The sequence below is a fragment of the Myxine glutinosa genome, chromosome 11 (genome assembly GCF_964187855.1).
Source record: "Myxine glutinosa chromosome 11, kmMyxGlut1.1, whole genome shotgun sequence".
Classification (NCBI taxonomy): domain Eukaryota; kingdom Metazoa; phylum Chordata; class Myxini; order Myxiniformes; family Myxinidae; genus Myxine; species Myxine glutinosa.
In genome coordinates this window covers 51,900,657-51,925,165 of record NC_136271.1, presented here as the reverse complement: position 1 = coordinate 51,925,165, position 24,509 = coordinate 51,900,657, and the positions used below count along the sequence as shown (strand labels likewise).

The window sequence follows — 24,509 nt, the reverse complement described above, 5'->3', positions numbered from 1 at the left end:
CTTCAGCTTCAGCGACACTCTCCTCCTCATCAGCACGCCACTCAGTTCCCAAAACTTCTTCCGTGCACATCTCACTCGAGCAACCGTTGCCGAGTCTGATCCACCTTCTCCATTCAGCATGTCTCCGAGGTAGCAAAATGTTTTCACACCTTCCAGCTTCACGCCGTCTCCAAGATCCAACTCAACATTTCCTCCATCTGCAGCTCCCTCTGTGCACACCTTACATTTGAATGTAGCTGCCACACTGGTAAATGACCCTCTCAGACCACTACATTTTTGATGAACCCACTCAGCGCACATTGTACATTGAATGGAGTTCACTCCGACACCCTTCCTGCACACAGCACACGGCCACTTCCCGGTTCTTTACACCTCACCACATGCTTTACCACTTGCCATCACCTTCGTCTTTCCGATATTCACCTTCAGACCTTTTGTCTCCATACATTCCTTCCACTTGTTCATCTTTTCCTTCAGTCCATCCATACTTTCCGCAATCAACACCAGATCATCTGCATACAACAACTCCCATGGTAAACCCTCCTTTACGTTCTGAGCCAGCACCTCCATCACAGCTACAAATAGTAGTGGACTTAGTACAGACCCCTGATGCACTCCCACCTTCACCTCAAACTCACCACTGTGCCCATCCTTCGTCCTTACAGCTGTGCGCGCTCTTTTGTACATTGCCATCACTACTCTGATCAACCATTCCTCCACTCCTAACTTCCTCAATGCCCATGTCAATACTTTGCGTGGAACCCTATCGAATGCTTTCTCCAGATCAACAAACCCAAAAAACAACTTCTTCCTCTTCTCCATGTACTTCTCCTGCAACTGCCTCACAATGAAAAGCGCATCTGTCGTTCCTCTTCCTGGCATAAATCCAAACTGCATTTTGTCGATCTTCACTTTCTTCCTTATCCTCCTCTCCAACACCCTTTCCAATACCTTCATTCCATGCTCCAATAACTTTATCGCTCGTTACGAGCCACACTCCAGAGGGTCACCTTTCCCCTTGTATAGAGGGACGAGGGTACTCAGTTCCCAGTCCACTGGAATGCGGCCTTCTTTCACCACCAGATTACAGATCTCTGTCATTCTCTTCACACCCCAACTTCCTGCTGCCTTCAACATATCTCCCACAACTCCCGTCGGCCCTCCCGCTTTTCCACTCTTCATTGCTTTTATCGCTTCCTCAACTTCCTTCTCAGTTATCATCTCTGCCGGTCCTAAAACTGGGTTACTCTCTGTGTTGCCATCCCATTCATTCTCTGTATTCAACAGCATTTCCACATATCTTTTCCATCTTCCTTTAATTCCATCTGGGTCGACAACGATTTGTCCCACTTCATCCTTCAAGCAACTCACCCCCATCACATCACACCTCTCTTTCCCTATGTGCTTTGCAATCCTGAATACTGCTTTCTGACCCTCTTCCGAATCCAAGCGTTCTCCGAGCATTTTCCTACATGCCTCCTGCGCCTTTGCTACCTCTTTCTTTGCAGCCTTCCTGGCTGCCTTATAACTTTCATGCTCTGCTGTTTCTGCTCCCGTACCCTTCGCCTTCTGCCACTCCTTGAACTTCTTCCTCTTCTCGTCAATCCTCTTTCCAACTTCATCATCCCACCACCATGTTTCCGAGTGTCTCGGTGGTCCTTTTGTCCATCCACATACCTCACCAACGGCTCCCAACAGACTAGCTTTCATTGACATCCAACCACTTTCAAGCTCAACCACATCATCCTCTACCCTACTCAGCCTCTCTTTTAATGCCTCCCTTACTGTCACCTCTTTCAACCTCCACACCTTCATTCTTGGTTGGTACTTCACCCGCCGAGCTCTCCTCGCACCTTTCACCCTTATGTCGCAGACAACCAAGTGGTGCTGTGAAACAGCCTCCTCCCCCGGGATCACCTTTGTGTCCCAGAGGTGCCCCCTATCTCACCTACGCACCATCAGGTAGTCAACGGTTGTCGTCGACCCACCTGACGTGTATGTAACAAGCTTATTATCCTCTTTCTGGAACTGAGTATTACAAATCAACAAATCAGCTCCATCAGCAAACTCCAAAATCCTTTCACCTTCTCCATTTCTCACACCATATCCGTAACCCCCATGAACTCCCTCAAAACCAGCCATACTCCTTCCCACATGTCCATTCAGGTCTCCTCCCACCACAACAACTTCCTCATCTTTCACGTTTTCCATCAGCTTCTCTATCGCACACCAGAACTTGTCATTCTCTTCATTGCTTCGACCAACCTGCGGAGCATATCCCGAGATGACGTTCACCAAGAGCTTTCCAATCATCATTTTCACCATCATCAACCTATCATTCACTCTAGTCACACTCACCACACTGTCTACAAACTCCTCAGAAAACAGGACACCAACACCATTCACGCCCTCCGGGCACCCTTGCCACACAAACTTGTATTTCTGTCCCTGCCTACCCTTCACCATTCTCACACCACTTCCCTTCCATCTCGTCTCTTGCACACAACATATGTCCACTCTTCTTCTGACCAATACTTCCACCACTTCTCCTGATCTCCCTGTCATTGTCCCTACATTCCATGTCCCAAACCTCAGAAACCGATCTCCACTTCGGGCTGCACCCTGCCCACATGTACTTGTAATTGTCATGGTTCTCTTTTTGAGGCAATATTTTTATGGCCAGATGCCCTTCCTGACGCCAACCCTCTTAGTCGTCTCTTACGACACGCAGGGATACGGTGTACCTATTCTGACCAGGGTACACACTGGGAAACGTTTAAAACATGGAAATTCGGGGGGGGGGGGGGGGCGGCGTCAGCATCACGGCTGTGGTTTAAACATATTCCAACAATATCCAAACAGAACCATGAAAACCATGAAAAACAATCTGGGAAAAGTCTCCAAGTGAGAACGTGGATTTGAGAAAGAAGGAGCAGAGGCGGAAGAAAAACGAGATACAGGGGGCGGGGCACAAGTTGAGACGCGGAGGAGAGCGAACAAACGTGTCCGGGAGGAGAGAAAGAATCAATATAGAATTATTTGTCTCGGGAGGTGAGGTGAGGGGGAGAAAATAAAATAAAAGAAACAAGCAATACAGCGAAGGAAAGAACCCAAATCGACAAAACACCGACGGGGGGAGGGAAGCCCCAAGTTACCAGGCCGCGCACGAGGTACGACCCAGAAAACGATTAATTACACACAAGTTTGTACGAATTACAAACCAATACCAACCAGAAACACACAATAACACGTACACAGCAAAATAACCAGTGGAAATTTGACAAAGACAAGAATGGGAAAACACTTAAACTTCGATGCCGTGGAGAGCTCGAAGTATGCTTCACTCGCCCGAGGAACCGGAAGTGAACCGCTATATAAAATGTAAATGTTTCATGATATTTGTAATATTATATCACCTTTATCTATCAATATTGTTGAAATGAAGATCAAATAGCTGTATGTTGAAATATGTTGAAAAAGTCAAAACTTTACATGGGATGTACTTACTTTTTCACGTGACTGCAAACTGTGACAACCAATTGGTATCCAAAATGGGATGGCACAATCCTAATTTGGATCGGGACCAGGTGGCTTGAAGACATTGAAGCTGCCAAAGCCATTGCATGTTTCCAAGAACTATTCCAAGTTTCTGAAAGCTATGCAAAGTTGCCAAAAAAACCATGCCGTGATGCCTGATGTCAAATCACGCTTGTTAGCTCCCCTGAAACGTAGTTCCGGGGAGCTTAAGGGATGGCGCATAGTCAGTACGTAAACACTTGCAACGTCCTCTCTGAAACTGTTGATGGGATTGTGACCATCCTTGGCCAAGATGATATTTCGTATGTTGGAAATCAAGTTTGTTCATGGCATTTAGAAAAAAAATCGGGTTATAAGGGGGTGTACCGGGGGTCAGTGGGTCCAGGTTTGACCAACCGAAATAGGTGCTTGCTTTCTTCTCTGAAACTGAACTCAAATTTTTGATGAACCTTGATCACAACGTCCATCGACCATTGCCCACCCCTGCCCCCCCCCCCCCCCCCCCCCCCAAATAGGTATTTTTTGTTTATTTGTTTGAAGTCTTATGATTACGTGAGTATGAATCTACGTATATGCTGCCGTGTCTCCAAGCAACCATTGAAATTGGTTTAAAATATCGTGATACTGTTTAAAATACCTTTAGTTGGTGACGTATACTGACTGCTCTCTTCTACCAGGTGAGCACCCAGCAGTATTGCCCCAATTTTTTATCTTATAGTTGGCTTAATGCCATTTTAAACTTTTATTCTATGTTACAGCTTTGCCTTGCTCTGTTTTGTGGCCAGGATTTCTACCTCATCTACTTGAAAAACCACATCGTTGAAGTCAGGATTGTAATAAATGGGAAAAATACTGAACTTTCACAACAACTTGATACAGGACAATTTGACAATGCTGCCTCACACATCATCCTACTGAGCAGAAACAACCAGTGAGGCTTCTTCTAAACATAGTTGATGCTTTGAAGGAAACATTTGAATGCAGCCTTTCACTAAAATCACACAATGGATTTTACGAGTAACTCTCAGGGTTTTTACACGTTTAATGAACTGCTGATTGATTTCCGTATTAACCTTGTCGTTGTTTGCGATAATCTCCTGGTATAGTGATCAGTCCATTGCAATGTCCACAACATTGGATTGAAAATGATATGACAGCGTTGATATGATACACATATGCACATTACCTTTCTAGCTAGGCTGCTAACACTCATTATAAGGGTGAATTGTTCACATTGTGATACAAGCATGAAATTTATCAGTTATGTTCTTATATAGATACTCTTTAAATCCAGTCAATTAGCCAACTCGAAATTCAACATGGGGGGTTTTTTTTTTATTGCCAAAAAAATGGCGGCCAAAAAAATTTTTTAAACGAAATAGTGCATGTTTTTCAAAATGGCCAGCAAAATTGCTAAAATGTGCCTTAAACTTTTTTATATTGAATTTAGGATTTACGAGTATCAATACAAAATCACAGATCTACATATTATCTAAAAGAGGTCTTTCACATTTTAATTTTACCTAATTAAGATACATTGAAAATTTTAATGACCTCTTGTAGATAATATGCAGTTCTGTGATTTTGTATTGATACTCGTACATCCTAAATTCAATATTGTTACGGAAACGGAGCACGGCACTCCCCTTAGCGGGGGGGGGGGGGGGGTTAGTTTGCACTGGCCGATCCTTCTATTTGCACTGGCCGTCTCCGAACCTGAAGCCACCCCGCTCCCTCCACGAGGCAGGTGGGCAACTTCGTTCGAGACCACGGGCAAGATGTTATTTTGCCGAGCGGATTAGCAGCCCGCGGCTCGAACCATTAACAAAGACTCAACCCGATTCTGAGCGTTGGCCAAATCGTGCCACAGGTGTTCAATGTGGAAACCTCTCAAACGAACGGATGTGAAGGAAAGAAGGCAAAAGTAGGAAGAACAAGAATTTATTACTAATTATGTACAAGTCAAAGAAACCAAGGAAGAAGGAAAGAAAACGAAAGTAATTTACAGAAGAAGAAGAAGACACAGTGCAATTCTACTTATACAAGCTTAACTTATTCCCAGGGACAAGACACAAAAAACAAACTCACGTACACAAATGGATGAATGAGGGCAGGAACGAAAGGCTGGAAGGGGAGGAAGGTTCAGCTGGATGCAGGAGAACGGCCGGGCCGGGAGTGAGCAGCCGCCGACTCTCCACCCTCGGGTCCACACCGCCAGGATGTTCGCAGCAGCGCGTCGGAGCTTGACGTGGCAAGGCTGGTTGGAAACAGCATCTCCCTCACTCGTACTCCCGCAGGTTGCACGTCTCTCTTCACCAACTCAAGCGCCTTCCTGACAGAAACTCCCTTCGTGCTCCCTCGCTCATCTGGCTCCCTCAATCGTCTCTGGTGGGGGCGTCGCGCCACAGGTTATATATCACGCCCTACCAAGCCATACCCACTGATTTGTGGTTGGTCGTTCGGGGCTCCACCCTTGGTGACGGGGTGCGGGCCACGCCCATAATGTAGCTCCTCCCCCTTCTTCTCCGAGGCTTGACCATGCCCTAATGGCGGCAAATGCAGTTGGCAATAAATGCAGTTGGAAAGGGAGGCTTTGGGGGAATTTGAAAAAGGGGATCTATCTTATTCAATTCGGTGCAATGCAGTGTCAATTAATGGGAAACAGAGCCTTATACTGACATCGAATAAGAAATAACTATTTAGAAGGGTATATGATTTTCTACGTGCATGCGATGGATTAACTAAGGGGACGACCTTTGATCTTTACACAAAACGGAGGTATTTACAAGAATTATTACAATTGACAGAGGGTGATATTTACAACAATTACAACGTGCAGGATTCTCAAATCCGCAACAATATCAAAACGCCTATGGCACATTTTGAACAAAATGGCCGCCATGTTGAATTTAGAGTTGGCTAATCGACTGGATTTAAAGAGTATCTATATAAGAATATCACAGCCACATTTCAAGCTTGTATCACAATATGAACGTGTTAGCCGAAAGGGACCTTGCACAGGCTGTCACTTCTGCTCACACTCATAGGCACCAACTATTTGTCACATGATTTCCTTTGTAAGTAGACAGTACACCCATTGGGGATGCTCTGTTTTAACAAGAGCTTTTTTGTCTGTGATTGTTAATTGCAAAAGCATGATCTGAGCCATCGTCCTGGTTTGTGGTGTAGGAAAGTGGAACTTTCAGTGGACGAGGCTGTGCCAGTGAAAGGAGACCTGTCTACCAACCAAATCCTGGATGTTTCGCACGTCCTTCTTGGCGGGAGCTTATCTGCATCCGATGTGCCCGTCACACTGAATCGGAAGTATTCTTTGTGCGTCACAGGCCTCATCATCAATAACGTGTGAGTTTACCGTTTGTTTACCAGGCGTGGAGATATATTTTGCCTTTTGGGTTGGGGATACACTGGTTGTGAACCTCAAAATATACAATTCAAAGAAAACTGCACAATGTTGATGTTTGATGTGCAGCACTTTAGGCAAATTAATATTCATGTTGCCATTTCAGTCTGATCAACATTATGGGCTTCACCGTCTCCTCCAAGACAAACATTGGGTTCTGCCCTGAAGTGGCCGATATCTCGACAGGCTTCACAATGGCAACTCAAGGTGAAGTCATTGAAAAGGCAGCACCAGCAGAGGCTATGCAGGTATGCAGTTACATGAGAGTACCCTACTATTTGTATGGCACTGTCTTTTTTTTTAATACAACTGTCTGGGCTCATGGAGGAGCTAAATGACAAAAGGCAGCAGATTTATGGATTCAGCGCATTCGAGAAAATGAAATGAGAAGGAAGAGACAATGGACACAGGGATGATGATTCCACAATCGGGAGAACAAATGGTTGAATGTATGCAAGTGGACAAACGGCCTGGACTTTGGGTTGGTGAGCAGATGAGGATTCCTCTGGGAAAACTCAAGACAGAGGTAGGTGAGGGTAGGAGGAGCAAGACCAGATGTCAGCTTTTATAAAATGGAGAGCCCACCAATGTATTGCTGGTGGGAAAGAGACAGTCCTTGGGAATCCACCTCCTACCTTGAGATACGAATGGTATGGAAGGCGCTGTTTTTGACCACCTCATGAGGAGCAAGGTGGGAGGCAGGAGCACCAACTCAGAGTGGGAAGCCATACTCCATGAAGATCTGTATGAAATATGGTGGAGTATGAAAGCCTTGTACACTGATGTGTTCAGTGTGGCTCAGGAATGGCTTGCCTCAACAGCAAATAGCAAAGCAGTGACGAGCCTTTGATGTTGGAAGTATTGACTTATATAGGGCTGGTTTTCTAAGGCTGTAGGCTGCACCTCATTCTGTCGAATAAAGTGGTATTCGGGTGGTTCCGGTATTTGGGACCGCAGGGACGGAAAGTGCAGGTACGGGGTGCTTGGCACTCCCCAGCCGGCCCGCTCTGAAGGTTCGGATCGGGACACTGGGATTCATTCCGCCCTGTCGGATGTGTGTGTGCATGTGTGTACGTGTGCGCGCGTGTGTACATGTGAGACAGAGAGACAGAGAGACAGAGAGAGAGAGAGAGAGAGAGAGAGAGAGAGAGAGAGAGAGAGCTCTATTACGATCCTTTGCCAAAGTATTTAAAAAATCAACTCATTCAATCCACTTTTCTTGACAGCTACTGGAAGGGATACAGTACCTGGAACTTTTGATGATATGGAAGGACCACATCACCAAAATGGCACCCCCACCTCCGGGCTGACCGGGCGACCGGAATGAATCCCGGTGTTTCATTCCGCCCATCCCGCCCTGTCGGCCCGGAGGTGGGGGTGCGGGGCCTGTCACGGAACGTCAAAACAAACGGCCTGCCGGGGCCGCCCAAAAGTCGGGCGTGAGGGGCGCATCCACTAATGGAACGCCTCTCGCTTCCCAGATCGAGGGCCACGTGGTCAGGAGAACCTCGTCCCTTCTGGTTGCCCTGCCGTCCCACCGGGAGCGCTGGCAGGGTGTACTTCAAACTAAGTCAAAACAAACGGCCTGCCGGGGCTGCCCAAAAGTCGGGCGTGAGGGGCGCGTCCACTAATGGAATGCCTCTCGCTTCCCAGATCGAGGGCCACGTGGTCAGGAGAACCTCGTCCCTTCTGGTTGCCCTGCCGTCCCGCCGTGGGCGCTGGCAGGGTGTACTTCAAACTAAGCTTAAGTGTCAAGTGTTAAGTTCCTCCTTGCCCTCGCAAGGGAAAGGCTAGGGTCAAGCTCTTCCAAATTTCCAAACACTAGAAATCGGACGTCTCAAATTAATTAATTATTGGTTAATACATCTCAGTCGCCCGCGACCTCTCTAGCGCGGGCGTCGAACCAGTTCATTTTCCGGGCGACCGGGCCGAATATCGGCCCGGCCGTGGCCGAAGCCGTTGATTCCGCCGTAGCACGCTAACGCGTAGGCTCGCGCGCCCCTGGTCCGCCGGGGCTCCGCGGGTGTCCTACCGTGCCCGGCACTGCTGATCTCTCTTGCTTCCGGGAGTAGGTGCCGGTGCCCGGGGACGGAGTTCGCTGTCTCGGGTGGTTCCGGTATTTGGGACCGCAGGGACGGAAAGTGCAGGTACGGGGTGCTTGGCACTCCCCAGCCGGCCCGCTCTGAAGGTTCGGATCGGGACACCGGGATTCATTCCGGTCGCCCGGTCAGCCCGGAGGTGGGGGTGCCATTTTGGTGATGTGGTCCTTCCATATCATCAAAAGTTCCAGGTACTGTATCCCTTCCAGTAGCTGTCAAGAAAAGTGGATTGAATGAGTTGATTTTTTAAATACTTTGGCAAAGGATCGTAATAGAGCTCTCTCTCTCTCTCTCTCTCTCTCTCTCTCTCTCTCTCTCTCTCTCTCTCTCTCTCTCTCTCTCTCTCTCTCTGTCTCTCTGTCTCTCTGTCTCACATGTACACACGCGCGCACACGTACACACATGCACACACGCACACACACATACACACGCGTACACACACGCACACACACGCACACACACACGTGCGCACACACGCGTACACACGCACACACACGTACACACATGTACACACATGCACGCACACGTGCACACACACACGTACACACACGTGCACACGCACGTTCACACACGCACACACAGGTACACACACGTGCACACACGTACGCACACACGTACACACACACACGTACACACACACACACACGTAAACACACACACGTACACACACACACACACACACACGCACGCACACACACGTACACACTGACGAGACAGCCACTGAGCTTGGGGAAAGTACCGTCACTTCCCAGAATACTCTGCGTACCAGCGATATCATAACTATGGCGCCGCTTTTCTCACCATAATCAGCAGGGCATTTCCTCCTCCCCATGGATGCCGACCGATGGAGATTGTCCGTAATCTTTCCTTTACAAGCAAGGAAGCAGCACGCTTCATTTTTTTTAGTCTTTGGTATGACTTGAACCGATCCAAACCGGATGGGTGTTTTTTAGGAGACACCATCTCCTTACTGGATGGCCATTGGCTCCCTATGGGAGCTCATCCGCCCTTTGCCAGGTGTGGTTTTTGGTCCTGGCAGGGTGTCACAGCACCTTCCCCACTAGCAAAGCCAGTGAAAGGTATCGCTTTAGTCACCTTGTAGAGAGTCACCTTCTCCCATCCTTGTGGAGAAACAGTTTGAAAACAGAACATGTGACTTCCTGTGTTGACCATCATGTTCCAAGTAGCTGAATTACGGTGTATCTTGTCCAGGTCTGATCAAAGGGATGGGATTCAGCAGCGGCTGGCCTTTCACAAATGTGATGTATCGTTCTGCACATGGTGGAGTAATCGGCAAAATTGTAACGTTTTGTTTACAAAATAATTCGATAATCATTGTTATAGAATCTGACATAGGACCTAGCACACTCCACACTACTCCAGCCTGAAGGGAAAGATAATGAGAAATGATACCATCAAGGGCCACCTGCTGTTTTAGTTCAAAGAGGAAATTGCACAATCACTTGAGCAGGGGCCCCTGGATACCAAAGGAAGACAACCTAGAAATCGAGGCTGGATGCCAGGCTGTGTCAAAGGCTGGAGGTATATCCAAGATTAGAAAATGATTTCCTTCTGATGCTTTTCGTCACGTTTAATAAATTCTTAACGCTTTTATTTTTACATCTGTTGTCGCATTTCATTGTTCTTGCAGATTCCTTGTGCATCTGATGTGGTTCCCACACCAGTGAACAATGCACTGAGTTTTGGCCTTTTCCCAAACAGCTATGCTGTCTTTACTGTCAATCATCGCACCATAAGGAAAAGGTGAGAATTTGCTGAATGGGATATGACAAATACACCACACAAGGTTTAATGCCACACAAATTCTAACGGAAACCTCCATTCATGAGGGGCTCGGCAATGTAACAATGTGCTGGCCTGGTCCTACAAACCTATCACAAACTGACTGTGGGTAAGAAATGCCCTAGTTGGGAGGACAGTTGACCTACTGTATATACCAAATTATATAAGTTAAAAATATATATCTGAACGCAGAGAAGGATTTGGATTCTTAGCTTATGGAACCCGAATTATAGTCGCAGGATAATTGACGTATCACAATTGAGGCTATCTTAAATATCCAGATCTCCGCCACAGGTGGCACTGTTCACACTTGAATAAATTCAAATCAGCCATTTTTTTCATCATATGTACTTCCGGATTAGCTTTTTACTTGTGTGTACGTATCCTATCGTTTCCGAGAATCTACTTGTGCTAGTTACCCTTGCCAGAGGAGAGGGTATTGCATTTGGGTCCATTTGTTTGTTACTTGCAAAATCGAAGATTTTTCAAGTATATTGGTCGGTTGCGTTTGTGGTTCTGTCTGTCTGTCTGTTTGTTTGTCACCGGCCTACAGGTCACAATTTTCAACCGATCTTCACGAAACTTCACCAAATGGTAGAGTTGGTCAAAAGCAAGAAGCCTATCGTTTTGGGGTCAAAAGGTCAAAAGGTCAACATAGGCCAACGGTCACCAACTTTGCTAAATTTCTAAAATCCTCAATTTTCATCCGATTGACTTGAAATTTGAAGAGGACTTGCATATCTGGTCACTGAATTCAACCACCAAGTATTTTTGAGGTCAACATAGGCTAAAAGGTCAATATAGGCCAAATTTCTAAAATCCTCAATTTTCATCCAATTGACTTGAAATTTGAAGAGGACTTGCATATCTGGTCACTGAATTCAACCACCAAGTATTTTTGAGATCAACATAGGCCAAAAGGTCAATATAGGCCAAAAGGTCAACATAGGCCAAATTTCTAAAATCCTCAATTTTCATCAGATTGACTTGAAATTTGAAGAGGACTTGCATATCTGGTCACTGAATTCAACCACAAAATATTTTTGAGGTCAACATAGGCCAAAAGGTCAACATAGGCCGAATTTATAAAATCCTCAATTTTCATCCAATTGACTTGAAATTTGAAAAGGACTTGCATATCTGGTCACTGAATTCAACCACCAAGTATTTTTGAGGTCAATTTAGGCCAAAAGGTCTACATTGGCCAAGTTTCAAAAATCCTCAATTTTCATCCGATTGACTTGAAAATTGAACAGCATTTGCACATTGAGTCAATAAATAGGGAAACTAACTATTTTTGAGGTCAAAGGTCAAAGGTCAACTCAAGGCCAACCTTCCAAAATCATCATTTTTCATCTGAAAAATCGTCACTTTTCTTCCTATTGACCCGAGCTTTGATCAAGATTGTCAATTTTAATATTGATGAAATGGACAATTTGCTGTATCAATGGAATTTTTTTTCTTGGGGGATGGGGAGCGGATTTTGCAGGTATCGTGCTCCGCATGATGTCTTCTTGTTTGTTTGTCTGTGTGTTTGTACGCACAGAATGTGAGTATGCTTTTTGCTGCAACCGTTGGTCTGATTGCCAAGAAGTTTTCACCATAGGAGTGCCTCCTCCTGTCGATTTTTAAATGATAATTATGACGTCAAATTTCACATTAAAACATCTTGGAAAAACCGAAAAACTTTGCACCTCTATATCACTGAAAGTGCTGCATAGAAAATATTGAGACATGGCTCATTGTCAAGTACTCCACATGGGGAACATGTATTCAGGATGATGTTATCGGTGCCTTCATTATGACGTCATAATTATACAAGTAGAACACTTGATCTGATCAGTTTGAAATTGCTTGAGCATGATCTACACAAAAATTATATTGGAGAATTAAATTGATAATGTCATCGGTCACGTGTTTTGGCAGCCATATTGGATTGAACATAAATTTAAGTCATCAATAAATCACACAAACACAGCAGCTAATAAACACCCCACAAAATACACCACACAAGCATGTTCTGGTGAGGATCTGCACTCTCTGATTACTCTTTCTTGTTTGAAGTTGATTTTCTTCATAGAATTCTCAAAATGGTGTTTTCATGTGCATCTGCTTTATACGCTTCGCATTCTGCAAAAAAGTGGGAAATATCTGTTAATGATGAGATGTGGGTGAAATTTCCATGAAATCAGACTTCGCTGCATCGCTGGAAGAAAATGCTAAGACATGGGGGGACAGGCCCAGATGGAACTGCAGGCAAACTGATCATTGGCATGCAAATTGGCATGTCCATGTTAACGATATTTAAGCCGTGAGCAGATCACACCTAATGGACGCACCGTTGGAGATTCAAAAGTATTTTGCTTGGAACAAGTGGGGGAAAACCTGTGATTCAGCACAATAATGCAGCTATCATGAAACAGTCCATGGCCGCTGGCAACGCAACTCTGCAGACTCTACTCTCGGCCGCTCTGCCTCGGCTAATTCACACCCCCTCTTGCAGCTCCAATATCTAAACTCCGATATCTAATATATATCTAAACTTCTAAAGAAAATTGATAATGGATAACTAAAGAAAATTGATAACTTTAGAAGTTTGACCTTGACTTGACCTTTTGACCTCAAAAATAGTTGCTTTCCAAATTCAGTGAGACACTATGCAATTACTGTTTAATTTTCAAGTTAATAAGATGAAAATGGACAATTTTTCAGACAAAAATTGGAATTCAAAGTTTGACCTTGAGTTGATCTTTGACCTTTTGACCTCAAAATAGTTGCATTTCCAATTCATTGATGCATGATGTAATTGCTGTTTAATTCTCAAGTCAATCTGATGAAAATTGACTATTTTTCAGATGAAAATTGATGATTTTAGAAGTTTGACCTTTGACAAGTTTGTTTGACAAACTTTGACAGGTTTGACAAATTTGACAAGAAGTTTGACCTTTGAACTTTAGAAGACCTTTTGACCTCAAAAGTAGTTGGTTTCCCAATTTAGTGACTCAATATACAAATGTGTTCAACTTTCAAGTCAATCGGATGAAAAATGACTTTTTCAAATTTGGCCTCAAGATGACCTTTGACCTTTGACATCACAATCACAAGGCTTCTCCTTTATGACCAACCTTACCATTTGGTGAAGTTTCGTGAATATCTGATTAAAATTGTGATTTGAAGGCGATTGACATACATGCAGACAGATATACATGCAGACAAATAGACAGAATAACGCACAAGACCAACCAATATACTTGAAAAGTTTTCGATTTTGTAAGTAACAAATGGACCCAAATGCAATACCCTCTCCTCTGGCGAAGGTAACATGAATCACACTCGGTAGATGGTGCATACCTCTGCCAGGCTGAAGTTTTTTTTTTTTAATCCCACTGATAGACCAGATCTGGATCTGGACCTGAACCAAAATCTAATCAACTAGTCCTTGTCACAAACCCAACCTGTCCACCAAATTTCATCCAAATCCGTCCACAACTTTTCACAGTTCCTTTGTTTGAGAGAATTACACTCATGCATCTATAAGAAAGCTTGTTCGATGTTTACCACAGCAAATGGTTTATTACTGTAATTTATACGTGCCAACGTATTACTGTAATTTCTCTTGTTTGATCCACAGTCTCCGAATTATGCTGAAGTTTCGGACCTTCGCTAGTGCTGGGCTTCTCTTGTATATGGGTGGCCATTTTGAACTTGCTCTTCTCATCCAAGATGGCCGCCTGCACCTTGCTTTTGACTTTGAGCAGAAGATGCCTCACGTAGAGCATCCGGATGTTGTCAGTGACGGGCAGTGGCACACGGTGAGGCTCGAGTCTCGTTTCCCATTGGAGGATTCCAAGGGACTGTGAAAGTTCTCATGTGTCATTGTGGTAACCCCAGTGCTCAACAACGTTTCAGCTCAATCACACATGTTGAATGTCAGCAATTTGTTCACATAAATACATTTTAATTACTGATGACTTTACACATTGGTTTTACACACTCTTGTTTTTTTGCATTTTTCATTGTTGATGCTGGACACCTACAGGTCACAGTGAAACGAAGCAATCACCGTACCATGTTGAGGGTTGACCATGAGGAGGAAAAGGCTGTAGCAGCTGTGGCCGTTGAATACATTCTACGGGTTGATGAAAAGCTTTACATTGGAGGACTTCCCAAAGTCATCGATAAGCTTGATGTATGGACAGTCTCTTTGCAACAATGATATAATATTGTGCAGTATTTTAAAATTCATCACATCCACAAGGTTTTTATTATTTTTACCTTTTTCTTTTGTACAAGTTTCAGAACTTGGAGTGATATCTTCTTTCATGCACTGACAACATTTTGAGCTGATTTGTTCACTCTTCTTGTCTGTTTGTCGAGAACTATCTTGGCAAGTTGGCCTCAAATTTTTTTCCTCCCTTGAGACCGCTCTCGACTCCACTCCACCCTACCTCTTTTGTCCTTGGTCTCTGCACAGAACACACAAAGCTTGGCAGGCTGCGTTGGGCATCTGAATTTGAACGGAAAGCCATTGCGGATGGACATTGCTTCCAAACACAACACGGGCCCTTGCTACAAGAAGTCTACACGTGGCCTGTACTTCTATGGGGATGGATTTGCTGAGCTTGGTATCATGTTATATCTGTTACTGCTTCTTCTTTTTTTTTCTTCTCCTTTTTTTTTAGTATGCAAGATCGAGGCTCGTGTAAGAGCTAACATTGATCACAAAAAAACAAACTGACACATAAAACATAAAACATGATAAAAGGAGCGGGAGAACAAGATGGAGAGCAGGAAGATCGGGAGATCTGTGGGAGGGAGATGGCTTGGGGGAAGGAGGCATGGGAAGGGGGGAGGGGGGGGAAGAGGTAAAAAAAAACAAAAAAAACATGGACACTGCTCGGACTTCCAGGAAAGAAGTCGGTATTTCAAAAAAGCTTCTTTTTCTTCTTCTTTTGTTATTGTGTTATCCTCAGATTTTACAAATTTGTACCCTGGGGTATGTTCATTTACCAAGCAGCTCGCTGGCGCTGCCAAAGTCAGCCGTTCCTTATCAATGGTTTCAAATGGAGTGCTTGCTCGATTGCTTAAATCACTTGGCGAACGCTCTGCAAGAAACTTGGTAACTGAACACACTCCCAGTTGTTAACTTCCAAAATTCAAAAAAAAACTTCCAAATGTTAAAAATTGAACGTCTTTGTACAAACATGTTGGAGACTTGACTTGCCAACGTTGAATCCCAATTTGGACAAACATCCCCAGTGCCCATTTTCAGGCTGTTCTGATTGCTGTAATAGTAGCTTAATGTTTTACATCACCGAATGTTTATTTTCTGTCATGCTTGTTTGGAATGTCTAATTCCAGCTAACAGGTAATACTATATTTAATACACTGGACTAGTGACACGTTACAAATTGATTAGTTTGATTGGATGGGTTGAGCATTTTTGCTTCGTTAAGAGTAATATGTTAGCCTGTCCTGCTCTCAAGACAATGTGTGGTGTTTTTGTACTGGTAACACAATTCATGGAAGAAGTAGATGGATATACCTGACAGATAGGATGCATGATTATGGATTCAAATGATTTCTTCTTCTCAGATATGTCGACATTTGAATTGGTGTATTGATGTGTTGATGCCCACGGTGCAGCACACAGTTACCGGGTGTGTAGAGACTTTGGTTTTGAGCTGAAATTTCGGACGACACGATCGGATGGAGTCATCCTGGGAATCGGCAGTGTGCATAAGAATTCCCTGGGCGTGGAGCTGGTGGATGGGAAGGTGAGGCTGTAAATCACCTTTTGTTCTTACTTTTGGGGGGCCAAGACAACAGGAACGACATGCATGCTGTGAAGGATCGGCGAGACATGTTGTGTAGATGATTGAAAACTTTTTTTAACTTTATGTTTGCCCTAAAGTCCCTAAATCCATCAACATGTGAGGATGTTGTGTTTGACTAATATTATAGTCCAAAAACAATTCTTCGTGATTTTCATTCTGCGAATTTTCCTTTGAAATTTTTACCTCCGATGTTACAGCTGCGCATTTTCACCTCTTTAACTCATTTGTGTTAATAGATTAACCTGAAACTTTGTTAATACATGTCTTAACTAAAAGCAATTCGAATTGAGGAAAATCCGACATTGAAAGAGGTCTTATGGCCCATCACGCCTGTGTCACTTCTCCATCTGTGCATTCCCAAATAATGCAGGACAAAGTTAGAACAGCACAGAATAATCATTAAGATCAGAGCGGATCAAAGGGATATTAGCTCAAAAATACAACTCTTAACAGTATAACCAGTTGGATTATAATAAGGCTGGATTCTACAGTATCACATTTGAGGGTCGTGAAGTCTGAGGTATCTCATACTTTTATTATCAAGGCTTAGGCCTTCAGGTACCAATATGATGCATTCCTGAATGACTGTTGATCTCTATTGAAAGTAAAGTGTTTGTTTTTTGTATTTTTTACGACACCAAAGCAGGTAGTTGGAAGGTTGATGCCCTTCCTGTTTGCACTTTGCTCTCACAGATTGTGTTCCGGGTGGAAAACGGTAGAAGAGGTTTTTCAGTAACCCACACTCCAGTGGAGTCAGGTGGTCTGTGCGACGGACACTGGCACGGCCTCAAAGGGAGAAAAGCAAAAAACCGTCTGCTCCTCTGGGTCGATGGAAAAGTCAGTGAGAATTTGAGCAAGAATCCACTGGGTTCTGCCAATACCAAGAATCCCATATACTTGGGAGGTTACCCAGGTAAATATCTGGATAACAAAGTGCATTGGGGTCAGGAAAGTCTGACTATTAATATTATAATGGCCACCCTTTTTTTATAAAGAGAATGAAATGTAAAACATTTACTGGAATAATTTGTCCATCTACCTTTGTCCATCTAATAATTTGTCCATTTATGTGCTTAAAATAAATACATATACCTCTACACACACATACGTCAATGGACAGTCTATCCCAGAACCACAAGAGATTATTGGTAGGAAGCATACATACTAGAATCTAAGAATTCCACATAACTGGACTCTAGGCCAATTTATTTGACACGACACCCAAGCAGTTGCATACCACATTGTTAATTTGGTGCATGTCCAAACACAGACGGTTAATGAACCCACGAGATCAACAATTTAATCCCTCAAAGGGTTATCAATCAAGCCTAATCGTCAGTGCGGCAAGGCGGGCATGTCAAGCACACACCCTTATATATATATATATATATATATATATATATATATATATATATATATATATATATATATACGTATATATATATATATATATGTATATATATATGTATATATATATGTATATATATATGTATATATATATACATTTATTTATGTATATATATATATATATATATATATACAATTTATGTTGAAATATGTTGAAAAAGTCAAAACTTTACATGGGGTGTACTTACTTTTTCACGTGACTGTATATATATATATATATTAAAATGATTACAAACAAGGACAGACGGCACAAAACCCGCACAAGAAGACATGAAGAATACAGTTATTAAGCACAGCAACATCAACTATTCAGCAAGGACCAACACCTCATGGATCCACACACTCAGCAGTCATGCACTCCAAACCTATTGATGGCCAAGTTTTTAAGTTGAAAAACATCGTCGTTTTTTATTTTGCTGTTTTCAGTTCAAGATCTGTGTTTTTTTTTCTTTTTCTTGCTGTTTTGTCCCAGAAAACTTGGAACAGCATTCGTTCACAACTCGAACCTCATTTCACGGCTGCATCACCAATATCACTTTCACCAGGAGTGGCCGCGTCGAGAACTCGGTGCATCTAGGAAAAGCCACGAGACTCGTGCAGACACTTCCAGACTCGTGTCCAACACAGGGGTAGTCATCCCGACAATGGCACAAATTGCAGTGGCCATTGGCCGAACACTTTATAAACAAATCATGATGTAAACAGTATGTTACCCACCCAGCTCCTCCAAGGAAATCATTATGCCTTCATAAACTGTTACCACTGTTGTAACACTGTTGTGTTGTGACATGTTACCACTGGCTGTCCATTCACTTAAATGGCCTTCATTTCATCGAGCCTGTACAACATATCGACAGGATTAAAATCGGTCACAACAGAGCGTGGTTAACAGGGTATAAATGTGTAACAGGCGAATGATGAGCGATTGGATGCAGGACGAGCAGAATCACAGTCAATCCCATTGTCATCTCTCAGGTCTCCCACACTCCCCCCACCAAATAATTTTGCTCTTTGGACACCCCAACAATTTTGCTCTTCAAACACTTCTACCGTTTTGTTACTCATATGCCGACAAAATAGCTTGGCGAGGGTGAGCAATCACAGACGGTGGTCTGCACAACACAGGCCCTGTGCACATGTGCATTGTTGTGGAGGAGCCCTTTTTTCCTATCAAAGGAGCACACCTTTGGTCAATTTCCCTCAGAATCTGTCCTTGATGGACTTTTCGCATTTTTCATTATTCCACGATCCAATGATTCACACAATTGTACCCCCATTCCGAGAACTTGTTGAACGGGCCCCTTAAGTTCTGAAGACACCTTCACCTACTGAGAATATGATTGAACTATTCTCAGTGCTGCATGCTCATCAGATGGTTTTTGATGTGGTTAATTACTGTGATATTACCTGAAGTTTGCCCAAAATTTCAAGTGGGATTTTCAAATGGGAGAGCTGGAAGAAAGGAACATTCTTGCAACAGATAATAATCAGCACCAACAACGTCTAATTAATATATGTCCAGGTGATATAATTTGTTCCAAACTAAATAAATAATTATTTCAAAACCTTTAGTACGAAGTGCTCTTTTGAATTAAATGGATTATGCTGTATTAATTTGTTAATGTGTCATTGTCATGGTGATATGATCTTAATGTTACAATGTGAAATCAAAGATGTTTAATGTTAATCTCAAATTAATTAAAGGTGCAGTGTGGCCTTCATATGAAACATTTCATATTTTTTGGCTTCACATTGTCGATATATACTGTATGTGGTATATACACATAACCACTGACTCACTCAGTAAGCCTGGTGTTGGCTTAGCGGTTAGGGTGCCGGCTTGGGATCCGAGGATCCTGGCTTCGAATCCTAGTCAATCGCTGAATTAACACCAAGGGGGTTGACTCAGCCTGTCATCCTTCCGAGGTCGGCAAATTGAGTACCAGTTCACGCAAGAGGCGACTAACAGGGTTGGCGGCAGGAAGGGCATCCGGCCATAAAACATTGCTTCAAAAATGGGACCAAGGTGCCCGAAAAAGGCTAACCCCTGCTCTGCGGGGAAAAATGGCCTCTAAAGGTGGTTCACTGACTCACTCAGTCATTCATTGACTCACTGATATAAATGCTTCATACTGTTGCGGTTGTGCCATAAAGGCAAACCCCCTATGGTTCGTTGCACGACAACATGTAGCCTGCATTGGTTAGTTATGTCTTATTGAATGTAAAGATTAGCCCTTCCCATTGTGTCATAAAAAAAGACCAAATATGCATTGAGTTAGGCAGGTTGTCAAACCTTTGCGTGGCTGGGAGAAGCCATAACACCAGATGTGCAGAAAGGCGTGGCCAGAAGCACAGGCCCACGTGACCAGCGAGGGGCGTGGGCAGATCTGGTAAAAGCCCACGTGGATCGCAATTTCATTCTCTTTTGCCTGGGATTCGCCACGTCGACGACCTCCTGCTCTGTTCTCTCTTTTGCCTGGGATTTTGCGACACCACGACCTCCTGCTCTGGATTCTCTTGCGTTCTGGGTCATCATGGAAGACACACTGGACTCTCTTGCGTTTTGGACTTGACCGAGGACACACCTGAGCTCTTGCCCCTTTTCGCCACGCCCACGACGAGACCTCGCTTGCCTTTTCTTTTCTTCCACGACACGTGTTTGGCCTTTGTGTTCGACGCCCGGCACCCATCACGTCTGCGCCGATCTTTTGCGCCATCTGGCTGACCTGCAAGCGTTGGCCTTTCAACACAACTCACCTGAGCTGAAGTTGTCTGCCTGCTTGGCAGCTCGTCCCACCTGCGCTGAATTTACCTCATCCAGGCTGCACGTCTCACGATGGAACTACGAGCTACGCACACCAGACCACATGGGCACAAGCGAGGAAAATCTCAGCACGTACATCGGTATGCCCTTTTAACCAGAGTGTTATTCCCTGAGTGTGTATCAGAGAGTGAAGGTGCCAGTGGGGTTTATTAGGATAGGTAAGAAATGTTAAGGTAAATCTTCGTCTCTGTTTCTCTGTGCCTTCTGAATAAAAGGCTGTACATTTTGTTCTCATTTTCCAACCTGTTCGGTACATCTTTTCTCCATTGGCCTAGCATCATCCAGGACTGAATTTGGCTAGACCCAGGTCCATAAATCTCGTGGGGTAACGCCGCTTTCCACAACGTGTGCAAAACCGCTCGGCATTCCATAAGGTGTGGGAAAGTGAGGGTTCGATCGCGCGGAGAGTTCGATCGCCGTCTTCGGTGACGTGTGCTCGGCACCTTGAATTTGGAACCCTCCCGGCCCGGTCGTCTCACGACTGTAACAATACATTCTGGGTAGGTGGGGTAGAAAGCTCGATCTTCGCATATTGAAGCAACTTGAAGCCAATATCTCAGGGAAAAAAATCAGAAAACCGTCATAAAAATTCCATAAATGAAAATGTCAGTGAATAAAAGTCAGCCGGTGCAGCCGCGGTCTGATCGCTGTGGTTCACGTGACCCAAAACAATGGAGCTTACACTGGTTGCTACGCAAAGCTAACACGCACCTCTTCCACCTATTGTTTTAAAACTTTTGCCGTATATGCATTAAAAATTATTATAGCTGTATACCTTTCACTAAAGAGTTAATTCCAATCACTAATTTACTTGAGTTATATAGCTGCTTGCAGAATGCTCTTCATGGAATATATAAAGCTCTCTCATAATCTACATCATCAAATATATGAAGATTGTATTTACTATGTCTGCATGTAGGATGTACCCGAGTGTTGTTTATACTCGTATATACAGTATATTATATATTGTTACAGACGCGGCTTTTAGATGTTATATTGACCGAGCGGTGGTGTATTTAACCGCGTCCGAACAGTTACTCCCCGATTAAAACCCGATTCCACCCGACGTTGACCAGATCGCCCCACAGATATTCAATCGGGAAATCTCTAAAGCGACCGAAAGAGAATGAAAAAGAAGAAGAAGAAGAATGCGGAGGAAGAACAGATTTTATTATACACACACAGCAATGGATGGAAGAAGCAGTAACACAGCGAATCGTTAACTTACACTATTCATTTTTACTTAGCCCCAAGACAATGAGTAGGACAGGACGTTCACACTTACACAGGGGATATTGCAGGCAGGTAGGGCTTGAGATGGATTGCTTGAGAGGGAGGCAAGGTCGGGAGGCCGCAGCTCACAATTCCTCGCGGTTTTGGCGGGAAACCCTCCGTCGTGTATCCACTGCGGTAGACGTCACGCGCTGGTTCGGCACACCTGCTCCTCTTCTTGGGGTGGGGCCGTCTCCCTCCTTTCAGCGCGTCTCTCCAAAGCTGGTTTCCTTGCCGAGTACCTCTCCTCTTTGGCTTGGAGCGTTTCGCATCTCACCTCTTGGTGCAGCCTCTTTGCTCATCTCCCAAGGCCTCTCCAAGTCATCTCTTAAAGCAGTCCCTTACAGTCGCTTTTATCACCTCGGGCGAAATCAAGCCGCCGGCTCCGAGGGCACGCCTACCGGGTCGCTCACCGCGGTGCTGATTGGCTGTTAGGGCTGGTTCACTCCTTCCCTCTTATGACGAGGTGGAGACACGCCTTTCTTCCCCAACCCTACCTCGTGGCCAATGGTGGTTTGAAGAAAACCGCCCAAAATGCGGAAGGCAATTGGAAGGGAGGTTTTGGGGAAATTGCAAGGGCCTACGCTTATTTTGTTTGATACAATGCAAAGTCAATCTAGTGGGAAAACACATATTTAGCCTACATGGAATAAGGAAATACACTATTTAAAAGATATATCGTGACCTGCGTGTAAGTTTCATGCAATTAACTAGGACGCCGACTGCGACCATTATTTACATTAACAGGGTGTTACCGTACCCTTTTGTAACGTTCACATTGTAACGTTTTCACATTCGTTACACTTCCTCCAAAATTGTTACACTTCTCAAAAACCGTTACACTTCTCAAAAACCGTTACACTTCTCAAATTCGTTACACACTTCTCAAAATCGTTACAATATATATATATATATATATATATATATATATATATATATATATATATATTGTTGCGGTTTTGAGAATAAAGGATGACCCCCCCCCCCCCCCCCCCCTCGTAGGTAGACGCACCACAACATGTAGCCTCGCTGTCGTATAGTTATTTCTTAGTAAATGTAAGGTAGTCTCCTTTCCTGTGTTAGTTTTGCGTTGAGTAGGCCAGTGAGTAGGCCTCAATTATGCTGGAATACCATGTGCTCCGGCCTGAACAAGTCTGGTAAGGCCGAAGAGAGGAGCTGCAGGAGGGAGTGGCCGGTAAGCAATGAGCCGCCAATCAGAGCTCGAGGGGAGTGGCTCACAACGGCGGCAAGAGGCGGGGCTTGGAACAGTCGGGTAAGATCGGGGAGGGGCCATATAAGGTCCTGCCCGAGCCCCCCATGTCAGAACGCATGAGAGGTGAGAACGGGTGAGAGCAAGATCAAGAACGAGTCAGAAGGAGAACGCACGAGAGGTCAGAAAGGGTGAGAAGAGAAAGAGTTCGTCAGCAGAGTTTGCCCCGAATGAGACAAGTGGAATTCGCCCAGCCCCTGAACAAGTCGAAGCGCTTGAATTGAACTGTTGTAATAGCCTCGTTGTACAGGAACTCTCCCTGTGCCCTGCGCTCTGCCGCTGTATTAATCGCGCTGTGTGGAGACGACCCATTCCGGGCCACAGACGCGCGATCTCCTGCCTGCATTTTCCTTGCATACGTGCCGTGACCGCCAGAGGGCCACGCCGGGCAAGCTGTCCCGGAGCGGCCGACGGCAAGGCGCGTTTGGCGCGTGACCTGTTCTTCTGCTTTTTCCCCGCGTGAGTGATTGGGCCCTTTGTCTGGGGATTAGTTAACATTGTTTAAGTGCCTGCTTAAAGTGCCTAGGTGTGCAGGTGCGAGTACGGTGTGCGAGGGGGAATGCGCACCAGAGGACGTGGAAGGAGAGTGTGATGTAACAGAATGTATGGAGTGTATGGGGGCACCTGGGTGAGCGAGTGGTGAGTGGGTTGCGAGTGGTGAGAACGCGGCTCAAGCATCGACACCGACCGTGGTAGCGTTTAGCGCGATGGATAGCCGACATGAGCCATCGGTGAGTTGTGTGCGGCAGGGACCGGCGGGGATCGATGCCACGGCCGTGTCACAAGGACCGACGTGCACGATTCGTGCCGGCCCCCGCCCTGTATGGTTGGTGCCGCGCCGTGGCGGGAAAAGGAATCGGCGAGGTTCAAGGGGAGGTCGGAGATTTCGGAGCCGCGCACCCTGGCGGGTGCGATGCTCCGACCGTGGGCGGTTGGGTCATCGTGTGTGGGACCGCGAGGCCCCGCGCAGGGAACGAGCCCTGAACCTCAGCCCAGCCATGCCTCCTCCCCGGGATCGAAAATGCCGGACGGACCCAAC

General features: G+C 44.8%; 1 protein-coding gene across 2 annotated transcripts in view; it reads left to right on the top strand.

The window, feature by feature from the left end:
* The window catches only part of LOC137436665 (laminin subunit alpha-1-like), a 296,063-nt gene extending 274,901 nt beyond the window's left edge, over positions 1-21,162 (top strand). Inside the window, exons 54-63 of one of the 2 annotated variants that reach the window (XR_013624965.1) lie at positions 4,323-4,468; positions 6,727-6,900; positions 7,102-7,206; positions 10,709-10,821; positions 14,492-14,672; positions 14,900-15,049; positions 15,335-15,485; positions 16,507-16,637; positions 17,391-17,610; positions 18,577-21,162. Coding sequence is in view for 1 of the 2 variants with exons in the window: in XM_078786676.1 (XP_078642802.1) it covers positions 4,323-4,468; positions 6,727-6,900; positions 7,065-7,206; positions 10,709-10,821; positions 14,492-14,672; positions 14,900-15,049; positions 15,335-15,485; positions 16,507-16,637; positions 17,391-17,610; positions 18,577-18,737 (1,569 nt within the window). In the remaining variant the exon portion in view is untranslated. Of the gene's footprint in view, positions 1-4,322; positions 4,469-6,726; positions 6,901-7,064; positions 7,207-10,708; positions 10,822-14,491; positions 14,673-14,899; positions 15,050-15,334; positions 15,486-16,506; positions 16,638-17,390; positions 17,611-18,576 lie in introns of both variants that reach the window. The other variant, XM_078786676.1, reaches the window with a different exon arrangement.
* The last annotated feature ends 3,347 nt before the right edge of the window (positions 21,163-24,509 follow it).